Source organism: Sinohyriopsis cumingii, unplaced genomic scaffold (assembly GCF_028554795.1).
Source record: "Sinohyriopsis cumingii isolate HCF-2022 unplaced genomic scaffold, ASM2855479v2 utg002917l, whole genome shotgun sequence".
NCBI classification, from domain to species: Eukaryota; Metazoa; Mollusca; class Bivalvia; order Unionida; family Unionidae; genus Sinohyriopsis; species Sinohyriopsis cumingii.
This window is the reverse complement of record NW_028316337.1, coordinates 468,002-480,903: the sequence shown is the minus strand read 5'-3', so window position 1 is coordinate 480,903 and position 12,902 is coordinate 468,002. Positions and strand designations below refer to the sequence as shown.

The window sequence follows — 12,902 nt, the reverse complement described above, 5'->3', positions numbered from 1 at the left end:
TAGACCAGTGGCTAGTGGAGTATTTGTTGTAGACGGTCAGTGTTTGTGGGAAGGACTAGTGAAGAACTGGTTAATTTCTCTATTGATCTGACTTGACTACCAAGACATTTGTGTTAAATTCGAGGCCTGCAAATTAGGAAGATATGTAAAAGTGTTTGTTTTCTTCTTTCTTTTTTTATTTGCTTGACACTTAATAGTGCACCTCTCTCTGTGCTGGTTTGAGTCTCGGATTTGGCCAATGTGGGTATGTGAGAAGCTTGCCAGTAGCTTCTCATGGGTCGGTGGTTCTTTCTGGGGTTTTCCCGGGTTCTTCCTCCACCATTAATACTGGCCGCTATGTATAGCCTGTCGTGTGCTGAGAAATGATGTTAAACCCCACAACAACAACAACTTAATAGTGCTTTTGCAAGGTGAAAATGTTCTCCACCTCCCATTCGTATGCCTTCAGTAAACCTTATGCTTGCCTTCCTGTCCCTCATCCACCTCAATCCTCATTTCTATAAATATACCTCACTTAAACTGTCAGGATCTGCCTCAATCCTCATTTCTTTAAAATTCCTCACTTAAACTGTCAGTCAGGGCAACCTCTGAGTAGAAGTAAGTTGTGTAAATTAATTCCCCCCATTGAGTGGGGGTGGGGGATGAGAACAACAAAATTCTTGTGGAATAAATGAGTACACAATGGTGATTCATTTTCTTAATATATATGGACTAAATAAAAGGTGGTCAATCAAACATAATCAAGCAAACAAATATATTGTTAACTGAAGTTAAAATTTAAATTCTTTTTAAAGAAATGAATCAATACTTTTGCTTTCATATACCCATTATTGTATATCATCACAAGATAGGCTGATGTAAGGAATAAATATAGAAAATAGCTGCCTCAGGAAGAGATGTTTTAGAGGAAAAGGTCGAGCATACTTTAACACTTAATCCTCAGCAATTATGTTTTCTTTTTTGAGGATAGAAATATGAAACTGTCTGTGTCTATTACTGCCACAAGATAATAATGCAGTATAATGCAGACATGGACAGCAAAAAACCCTTCTTTTGAAAAAGTGACTCTCATATAATTTGCCCCCCCCCCCCTTTTCCTTTTTGATAGGACATGTTAAATTTTTTGTTGAACAAAGGCAACATTATGGCCAATCATGCTGGATAATAGCTGTAGCTGTGCTTGTTTTTTTTAACAAGACAGAAAAGGGACTAGTTTATTGTGCAGGCATAAGTCATGCTGTCATTATGTGTGTATTCACAATGTATACAGAAGATCAGATTTAATAGCGACAGGTTGTGGAAAAATGCTAATGAAGTTTTCTCAGTCATTTTGTGTAGCTGACATCATTACAGATTTATAACCTTTTCGGGTAGAAAAGAAAATGATTAATTTCAAATGATAATTGAGGGTGCTTCTAATAGTAACTTGTCCACACTTTGGTGGTTTGTGTGTCACACTTTTTATCCATGTATTACATGCCCCGAGTGGCCAAGTGGTCTAAAGTTCTCTCTGTTATGGATCACTGCCATCTCACCTCTGTCTGTGTGGGTATGTGAGAAAGCTTGCCAGTAGATTCTCGTGGGTCAGTGGGTTTTCCCAGGTTCTTCCTCCACCATTAATACTGGCTGCCATGCATAGCCTATCTTGTGCTGAAAAATGGTGTTAACAACAACAAAAGTTCAGTACCACTCCGGTCGCCTAAACGGTTAGAGCATCTGTCTCTGATGCAAAAGGTCACAGGTTCAAACCTTGGTCAAGTCATGCCAGAGACTTATAAAAATGGTACTATCATCTGCTTCTCTTGGTGCTGGGCATTAAGAGGTTAGTGCTAGGACTGGCTGGCCTGGTGTCAGGATAATGTGACCAGGTGGGACATCATGCTACATATCTGTGGCATGATGCCACAGTGCTAGACATCACTATAAACTTCCACACTGCAGACATCATAGCAATATGACTGGAAAATTTAGCTTTAAAAAAATTCTGTCATATTGCTACGATGTCTGCAGTGTGGCAGTTTCTAGTGATGTCTAGCAGTGGGGCATCATGCCGCAGACATGTAGCCTGATGTCACACCCAGTCACATTATCCTGATACTAGGCTGACCAGTCCTAACACTAACCTCTTAATGCTGAGTGCCAAGCAAAGCAGCTGTTAGTTCCATTTTATAAGTCTTTGGTAGGGATCGAACCCACAACCTCCTGCATCCAAGGCAGATGCTCTAACCATAGGCCATCGGAGCGATATGTTAACTCCAGCAACATCATTTTCTAAATTCTTGACATTGAGAAACTTAATTTTTCCTGTGTAGCTTTCTGTTTTCTTTAACACATCTTGCAAACTTTGTGCTCAAAAGCTATCTAGACCTATCACATGATTTCATGTGGTTATATTATATAATGTACCATATATAATTTATATTGAACACTCCATATTAAGCTTGAATTGATTGGAAGTGTGTTGACAAGATGTGACTTGTACATGATGGCAGGAGATGTGATAATCTAACTGCAGTAATGGTGCTAGCTACATTTATGGTGAAAACTAATATAATAAAATCAATATGATTAGCCAAAGATGGACTGGTTTCTTGTTCTATCAGATTTACTTCAGGCAATTATACAGAATGGATACTTGTGTCATTCAGAAAACCAGTCTGAATAATGGTCAAGTTGGTCATCTTGTTGCATTATACATGGGCAGCATAAGCATAAGGCAGTACTATTCCACTGTATTATGTATTAATAGCACTCCAAAACTGACCACATTTATCTGGGACAAAGTCTGCATGTCAAAATATGCCCCTCAGCTACCATTATATTCTAAACCTGTCAATGGTGGGATAACATGGTATTCAAGTACAGCATAAGGAAAGTAAACAAAGTTTAAACATGGAGGTTAGTCAAGGTAGGGTCTGACCTTCTGGTGCATTATGCAATGTCAGATCATGGTCTGTGTTTGCAGTTAGACCTGACATATAGGTGTGTATATGTGGTACTGTTTACAACTTGAATTTGTCACATGATGATTAATGCATAATTAAAGATTATTTACAATAGTAACCAAATGACAGAATGTTCAATTATGACGTTTAGTTATTGAATATAAACATTTTTATAAAAAAGAAAACTATTCAACTCATTCTGAAAAAATCTTCTTAGGAAAGTAAAATAAAATTTAATAGAATCAAGAAGCTAATAGAACTGTTTGTTGTTACTACATCAAGTGCCTAATGCTAACAACAACAATAACAACATCATCCAAGTGCCTAATACTAACAACAACAACAACATTATCCAAGTGCCTAATGCTAACAACATCATCCAAGTGTCTAATACTAACAACAACATCATCCAAGTACCTAATGCTAACAACAACATCATCCAAGTGCCTGATGCTAATAACAACATCATCCAAGTGCCTAATACTATTAACAACATCCAAGTGCCTAATGCTAATAACAAAAACATCATCCAAGTGCCTGATACTAACAGCAACATCATCCAAGCACCTAATGCTAACAACAACATCATCCAAGTGCCTAATGCTAACAACAACAACATCCAAGTGCCTAATGCTAACACAACTTTTTGTTGATTACTACACCTCATGTGCCCAAATACCGATACTAATATAATTATATATTGATTATAATAACTTTTGTCCAATACTAATGGATCCCACTGATGATTACAACTCAAGTGCCCAATACAAATGGAGCCCTCAGTTGATTACTACAAACCAAGTGCCCAATATTATTGGATCCCAGTATTGATTACTACCCAAGTGTCCAATACTATTGGAGCCTTCTTTTGATTACTACAAACCAAGTGTCCAATACTTATGGAACCCTCTTTGATTACTAAAATCCAAGTGTCCATGTATGACATAGGAGAATCAGCCAGCTAACTATAGGTCTTGAGATACAAGCTACTTAACCAAATCTGCTGAAATATATATAGAAATATCTCCGACATATTAAATTCTGTGGCTGATTGGTTCATCAAGCTTTTAAAGTTAACCATTTCCCACTGCTAACTATATAGATAAATCAGGCACTGACATTTCAGTGTTTGTGTAGCAAGCTTTTATATGTAACATAGTTCATTTAAAAATTATACCCACAGCTTGTTAAAATTTTTATCAATTTAAAAATTTCACCCTCGACTTGTTACAAACTTTCTAATTTTGTTCTTCTTCAAGAAATATATAGCCAGTGATGATTTAGATCAACCCATGACTTCTTGATAAATGACAATGTGGGCTCTCTGAGCTGATCATGGGATAAATAAATATATGTCATGAGAGTGTTATACAGTACTTATAACACTTGATCTGTTGTATCAGCATATTTACTTAGCCCTGCATAGCAGTGTATAATTACAATTAAATCATCAGAATTTATGTGGAATGAAAGATTGCCAAGTTTCATAAATGGTTGCCATGTGGCATGAAAGGTTGCCAAGTTTCATAAAGGGTTGCCATGTGGCATGGAGGATTGCCAAGCATCCTTACAGGGCATTTTGAACACTAAAATTTGGAAAATTTCAGTGTCATTACCATTTTAAAAAATTCCAGCCGTGAAAAAGATTTGTTTTTAATGATTTTTGCAATTTCCAAATGCATTTTGCTGTTCTATTAAGCTTCTGTATTAAGTTTTACTGATTTATTAAATTGTGTGAATTAAAAACAGGCAGTAATGTCCTGGTTTCTAATTCTCTAAAATGAGCGTAAAAGTATGAATGACTTGACCTTCTGGTCACATATTGTACCAGCTGACTTGAGTCATTGCCTTCTGGTCAGTTTTGCTGTACCAGCTGACTTGACCTTCTGGTCAGCTGAACTGAGTCACTTCCTAATTGTTTTTTGCTCTGTGTAATGTTATAGTATATTTATTCATGTATAAACGTGTACCCAACCATATACAGCATAGTCCAGGAACTGCCACTGCATATTATACAAGTAAATTATATATTATATGTTACAAATAAAACAGCGTTAAAACAGAGTAAGATACATTAAAAATGATAGATGCCCTGCTACATTTTCATGAGCCAATTGCTTTTTCACTTGTGGCTCCTGTATTCAAATTTCTTTTTTACTCATGAATATGCATAAACCTGCTTAACCAGCCATTGCTAATCTGAGTAAACTTTTATTACAAGGTTGAGCCAACATGATTTTTTACACCGGTTGATTTTCCCTATCAGTGATTGATCAGTTGATCAATAAAAGAGAACTTAGTTTCATGTATAGGAGCTTATTTAATTTGTTTGTTGATGCCATATTTTTGTTTATGCCTGTTTATGAAAAACTAGGAAATATTGTCATGGGCAGCAGTGAGTAAAATGAGAGCATAGCCAATTTTGACCTTTTTCCAGGGTTTGGACAGATGTACAGACATGCTCACTGATGCCAAAGTGAGTGTTCTGTCAAACGTCCTACAAGCATGGACTTTGAAAAGGATTGTGTTCTTAAGATGCTGAGCATTTTATTTAGGGTTTGGTTTTGAGATGGAGTGGAATTCGCTTTAAATGTCCTGTTGCCTTTTTTTTTCACTTGAAGAAACTGTTTTTGACTCATTCTTTCATTTTGTATGGCCTTTTTTATTTTTGACGAAAATGATCTTGCTCTTGGTTGAAAAGTAAGGGAAACTGCTTTCCCCCACCCCGCTTTTCTCCAACTTTTGTGCCTTATAATAGAGAGAGAGATAGATGAAGACAAAAAAATACATGCATGCTTACATACATACTGTGGTGGTCGAGTGGTCTAAAGCGCTGTCCGTCACGGATCGCTACCATCTCACCTCTGTCTGTGTGGGTTCGAGTCTTGGGCTCGGCCAGTGTGGATATGTGAGAAAGCTTGCCGGTAGCTTCTCGTGGGTCGGTGGTTCTTTCCGGGGTTTTCCCGGGTTCTTCCTCCACCATTAATACTGGCCACCATGTATAGCCTATCTTGTGCTGAAAAATGGCATTAACACCTATAACAACAATAACAACATACATACTGTGGTGGCCGAGTGGTCTAAAACGCTCTCCGTCACAGATCACTGCCATCTCACCTCTGTCTGCATGTGTTTTGGCTTGGCCAATGTGGATATATGAGAAAGCTTGCCAGTAGCTTCTCATGGGTTGGTGGTTCTTTCCGGGGTTTTCCCGGGTTCTTCCTCCACCATTAATACTGGCCAACATGTATAAACTATCTTGTGCTGAAAAATGGGATTAAACCTTATAACAACAACAACAACAATATACATACTGTATATACATGCATGCATTAATCAGTTATGGAGGTTTTTGATGGCTTCTTCAAATATTACAATCGGCATGTTTTTTTTAGCGTTCTGGTGTTATATTACCCTAGTATTGTGTCTTAATGATACTGAATGCACACTGTATATGTTTGTATTGACCCAGCATTATTATTTACTCTACACTGTACAAGTTTATAAACTTAATATAGTGAATGTACACTGTACAAGTTTGTATTGCCCCAGCATTAAACTTAATATAGTGAATGTACACTGTACAAGTTTGTATCGCCCCAGCATTAAACTTAATATAGTGAATGTACACTGTACAAGTTTGTTTTGTCCCAGCATTAGTTTGAATAATATTTCCTGCACACTGTGCAAGTTTACATTGCCCCAGCATTAAAGTTGATAATATTCACTGCACATTGTACAGATTTGTACATTGTAAGAGGATCAAAAGATGGTACATATTTTTATACCATATAGAATTTGGAGTACAACTTCCTCAAACAACCCACTCCACCCTGGACATGTAACATTTATTATATTGTCAGTAAGGCTGGTAAGATTAGCCTTCTCTTCTCTAATGGCAACCATAATTGTTTAGGGGTTAATTAAGGCGTTGAACTCATGACCATGATGGACTGGATCCAGTGTTGCATGTGGTATTTCTCTGGCAAATAAAGTGGCAGGTTAAACAAAAATGTTAGCATTTCAGTTCAATATAATTATAAACTTAAGAAAACATGTCCATTTAGAAATAGTTGGGGGACCATAAAATTGTATTTTCCATTGAGAAATAGTTGGGGGACCATAAAATTGTATTTTCCGTTGAGAAATAGTTGGGGGACCATAAAATTGTATTGTCCGTTGAGAAATAGTTGGGGGACCATAAAATTGTATTGTTTTGTTACAAGTGTCCTTTATATGGAGAATAAATGATGAAATGAAGCCAGTGGACTCTAAAATGTTGTATATTACCAATTTCTTTTGTATGAAGGCATCCACTTAGACAGGTTTTGATACAACTGTGTTACATTCCTTGTATGACCTCAAATATCCTATTCCCCATCCCTGCATGTCGTAATCCCTCATCTCTTTTCATGTTCTGCCAAATTAGACTTATCCCTTGGGTCTATGCTCACAACAACATATAAAAATCTTTATTTTTTGTTCATAATACCCAATCAGTTTTTTTGTGTTTCAGGCAGTTGAATATTCAGTATTTTGCTGGACAAGGTTATGAAGTAAAATTTGGAATTCCCACTTTATTGCCAACATATCACCATATTGTAAAGAAATATTTGAGCCTAATTTGAAATAATGGGGGAAAATGTTTTTAAAAATTCTTAATAGAATTTGTGGTAATGTATACCATACTTTATTACAGGAAGGGAAAATTTCAGAAATTAAAATTATTTTTTTCTTATTTAGGTACCAATCAAATAATATGAGAAGGGGGGGGCAGCTATATTTTCATTCAAACCTCAAGAATGAACAAGAATATTTTTATTCAAGCTACTTAGGCATAGACATTAAAAGAAATCCCTGGCCCACCCCTACCCCCACCCCATCAAAATTGGCCTGTACTTTTAGAGTTATCTACAATATTAGAAAGTTGACATTTCATTACAAATATAGTTTAGAATGTTTTGTATTAAAACTAAAATGTTGATTTTTTTTAAATTCGAAACTATTAGAGTAAATACTTTATTCACGCTTTTGTCTTAAAAATAATTAACCCCTTTGCAGTGTCACACGTTTATGATACATATATTTAATTTGCAAACATGTTTCCATTGGTAAATAAACACTTCTCAGGTATGATGTAATGTATGTAGAATGTTCCTAGTAATTAACACATTATTTACAGGTCTGTCCGGGTATATATGCAGCCACAAAAGCAGAGTACCATGCATTTAAATTATCCCATATAAGTCTTGCATAGGAAGCTATGCAGTGTTTTCCAAGTGTCAAATCAGAGAGAAGCTAAAGCAGTTAATTATTTATAGTACAGCATTGTGACAACAGGTGATTCGCCATTATGATTCAACTTTTTATATGTTCATGAACGTGAATTTTACCTCAGTGCCAGGTACAGTAGATATATAGATTTAAAAACCTAGCAGACCAGTTTACCTGTATAAATATCTAGTCTGTATGTATATATGTATACGTGTATCTAAATGTATGTCACCTTTCTGTCACCTTATCCTCTAGAGTTGAGAGCAAATAAAAATCTGCCTTTGTGTAGTTAGCTATTGAAGATCTCACAAGTTGGTATGATTAATCACTGAATTAGAATAGTGGAGGAATTGTATTGATGGCGTTCGAGTCAAGACCCCAACTCTTAGTCTACAGAAACTGTTGTAGTTGGCATTGATCGGTTTTGTTTTGTTTTGTTGTTTTTTTCCATGTGGGGAAGAGATATGGATTAGTGAAATGGCTGATACAAGTCTTTGTTCATCACAATTTTCTACCAGCAATTTTAGACTTGATTTGATCGACGGGTCATGTACACGCTATCTAAATGCGCTGAAAATGGCCTTAAGAGTTGATGTAATGTTGAAGTGAACAAGCAAGGGGCTTCACTGTCCGTTTCACAGAAACAGGGATCTGTTTCTCCCAGTAATTTTGTCGAGATGTAGGTCGTGTACATTTCGATTTAACTATTGTCAAAGGCAAGTGGTCTAGAGTTGAAATAAACAAGGTAGGTTGTTCATTTGAGAGAATCTCCACCTGTTGTGAGTCACAATGGTTTAAGTGTTTTCTTCATATCAGCATTAGAAATTGTTTAGAGCCACGACTGTCCATAAACTTTTCTTTAAGGACACTTTAATTTAAAGCAAATATAATAATTGCACTTCTGCTGGCAATATTTGAAAGATTCCCACCTTAGCATTGCTTATTTTTTACTTCTCAATCAACTCCAGATTTTCTTTTGCAGTAAATCCATTGTTATAATGGAAAAGAATTTTTTAAAAATAATTGACCAGTATATAACGTATTTCATTCCTTGTCTATGAATCATTGATTTCTTAAAAGATTTTTTTAAAAATACCAAATTTTCAGGCTCTGCTTTTGAATAGAATTTTACCAAACAAGTATGAGTTATTCATGAACAAGGGTCATCCCATCTGTCAAATTAGCAGTTGGTGCATTTCCTCCCCTTGATACACTTTAGGTTGAATATTTATATGCCTACAAATGTTTTGGATTTCGTCAATCCATAAATTTTGCATTTGTTTCATACAGAAACTGTCAAACCCTGTCGAGAGTTTGGAACCTCATTAGGAACCAACTCCAAATTATAAAAAATTCCTTTGTATATAATGGTTTGCACCCCACTTACCCCGTAAGTGTACAAAAGAAGCTCTCAGTACTGTACCCCTGTCCAATATTTCATATAATTTTAACCCTGGAGCTTGAAGATTGTGCAGGACAGATAAATATCTAGCTAGAACTATACACTGTATAGTAATTGGATTTTTTAAATTTATTAGTTGAAGTACATTTTATTTATTACAAGATAAATTACCCAATAATCCAACACAGAGCGCAGTTTAATAACATCTGTTAATCCAGGTTGTAATCAGCAGGAGATTTAGGTTATGAACCAATTGTCAAAAGGAAATCCCAGTCAGTATGGTTGTGTTATACATTATTTGATTATTTGTGCACATTAAACATAGCCCTTCTTTGTGTTGAATGCATGGATGTCTCAAAATCATGCATAGTTCAAAGGTTGGAATGTGGGCAAGCTGTCCACCCTATTCTGGGGCAGTCCATGTTTTATTGCTATAAATATTTATGAAAACCCATAGTGCTGTGCATGTGTGTGTGTTGTGTACATATAGTTACTTGCATTAGGGTTCTCACATGCGCAGCTGACCATGACTGGTGTCACATGTTGCACGTAACAGATGGTTCTGTGTCTTATTTAGTGTATGTATGTATGTATGTATGTATGTGACATTTACCAGTGCCACAAATTGCACTTAACAGACAGATATCTATCATATTGAAGTATTATACATGTATTTGTCATACTAATTGTATATTGTTTGGTGGCAAATCATGTGCGTCTTTTCCTTCATCAAATTTACCATTTTGATGGAGATAACCAGCCAGATTTTTACAACAGTATTTCATAAGGAGTTATAGCAAATGTTTCTTTTAATTTTGAGGATTCTATGAGAAACAAAAATTGTAGAACTCTGGAACTGAAATATTGTGTCAAAGTTTAATTTCAAGCTTTCTTTACTTAATTTGTTTAAATGTAGAAGTATAATCAAGATGTTCTCTGTGCAACAACATGTGTCATTAAAGCTGCATAAGTGACTGACATGTTGTAAATTCTATAACAGGTACCATGAAACCTGCTGGGTTACATGATATTAATGCAGTAACATGTAACATGAAACCTGCTGGGTTACGTGTTGTTAATGCAATAACATGTAACATGAAACCTGCTGGGTTATGTGTTGTTTATGCAATAACATGTAACATGAAACCTCCTGGGTTACGTGTTATTAATGCAATATCATGTGACATGAAATACACATAGTGACTTATTATTGCTGGAGTAACATATACCATGAAACCTGCATAGTGACAGGTTGTTAATGCAGTAACATATATTGCCTGTACAACAATGTACCATGAAATATACTAGTAACATATTGTCTAATACAATAACATGTACCATGAAATATACTAGTAACATACTGTCTAATACAATAACATGTACCATGAAATATACATAGTAACATATTGTCTAATACAATAACATGTACCATGAAATAGTTGCACCTCCATATGCAGGTCCAGTATTGATAAACAACACAACATATATGAACATCTTTAATCTAGCCTAGGAATGGTGGGATGTAGGTAACACATTTCTGACATCAGATGTGATGGTGATAATAGAACAGTCATTCTCAACAGTGTAAAAATGTTGTGTTAGAAAGTGAATATACTGTATTCTGTAATACACACATTACATACAAAATATTAGCCCAGTAAATTTATAGAAAACAAAAGCTCATCATAATGAATGTCTTCATTAATGTGTATGTACGTGTGAATGGATGTGTTAGCTGTCTTTGCCTATGTTTGGACCTTTCCACACAGAAAGCTCATTAATGTGTATGTACGTGTGAATGAATGTGTTAGCTGTCTTTGCCTATGTTTGGACCTTTCCACTCTGAAAGCTCATTTTCCCTCCAAAATGGTTGTAGAGAACAAAGTACAGGCAAGATCAGTTTAGGGAAATGATTGAATCCATATAGTTAACAAACCATGATACATGCACAGTAGCCAAAAGAAATGGGATGTGTACATGCATGATAAATGCATAGTGACAAAAAGAAATGGGATGGGTACGTGCATTTTTATGGCAGGTAGTGTTTCAAATATGGCACCTTTTTAAATGTTTGGACTGAATATTTCAACTGTATATAATGGACACCTGATTACAAAGGACACACAGTCATGGACTGATGAGTACCATTTATATACATAAATGTTATAAGTATTTCCTGGATAATATTGCTGTGGGATTTTCTTAACATTTCCTGGATAATATTGCTGTAGGATTTTCTTAACATTTCCTGGATAATATTGCTGTGGGATTTTCTTAACATTTCCTGGATAATATTGCTGTAGGATTTTCTTAACATTTCCTGGATAATATTCCTATATAATTTTTTTAACATTTCCTGGGTAATATTCCTATAGAATTTTCTTAACATTTCCTGGGTAATATTGCTATAGAATTTTCTTAACATTTCCTGGGTAATATTCCTATAGAATTTTCTTAACATTTCCTGGGTAATATTGCTATAGAATTTTCTTAATATTTCCTGGGTAATATTGCTATAGGATTTTCTTAACATTTCCTGGATAATATTGCTGTGGGATTTTCTTAACATTTCCTGGGTAATATTCCTATAGAATTTTCTTAACATTTCCTGGGTAATATTCCTATAGAATTTTCTTAACATTTCCTGGGTAATATTGCTATAGGATTTTCTTAACATTTCCTAGATAATATTGCTATAGAATTTTCTATACATTTCCTAGATAATACTTCTGTAGAATTTTCTTAACATTTCCTAGATAATATTGCTGAAGAAATTTTGTAGTAGTTGTTGAATGTACTTATATTGTATCTTTTCTTTCATTATTGCTTTGTGTGTTTCAGAAAGAAGCCCAATTATAATTGGACAGGACCTGACTGAAAATACGGTATTGCCATGGAAAAGGGAGATAAATCCTCCCCCACTCCTGGCCAGAACATCTTTAGTACCTCCAGCAATGTGCTTGGTATGTTAATGTTGTGTTTTTTTTTGTTTTTTTTCATATGCTTTTATACTTCCCATTGCAAGAAGTGGGGGCATTTGGTCCAGTCCTTTCCAAGATGCTCATTTACACGATTATGCAAAAACACTATAATGCACACTGGCATATTTTATTTTTAAAATAAACAGCACACCAATTATTAATGTAAGCTCCGAACAAAAAATGTCATGACTATAATGCAACTGAATCACAAATAAATGTCATCATTGTTACATCTAAGTTTTCATAAACACACTCAGTGTCTTTTTTTATTAAGGTTTGTCCATAGACGTTTGCTTGATT

At 35.2% G+C, this 12,902-nt stretch overlaps 1 protein-coding gene across 18 annotated transcripts in view; it reads left to right on the top strand.

Annotated features, from left to right (window-relative positions):
* LOC149769964 (bromodomain adjacent to zinc finger domain protein 2B-like) overlaps positions 1 to 12,902 on the top strand; it is a 131,947-nt gene that overhangs the window by 16,427 nt on the left and 102,618 nt on the right. For all 18 annotated transcript variants that reach the window (XM_089949608.1, XM_089949591.1, XM_089949604.1 and 15 more), the window contains exon 2: positions 12,463 to 12,584. In XM_089949608.1, coding sequence (XP_089805734.1) covers positions 12,515 to 12,584 — 70 coding nt within the window. In that variant the 5' untranslated portion in view covers positions 12,463 to 12,514. The remainder of the gene's footprint in view (positions 1 to 12,462; positions 12,585 to 12,902) is intronic.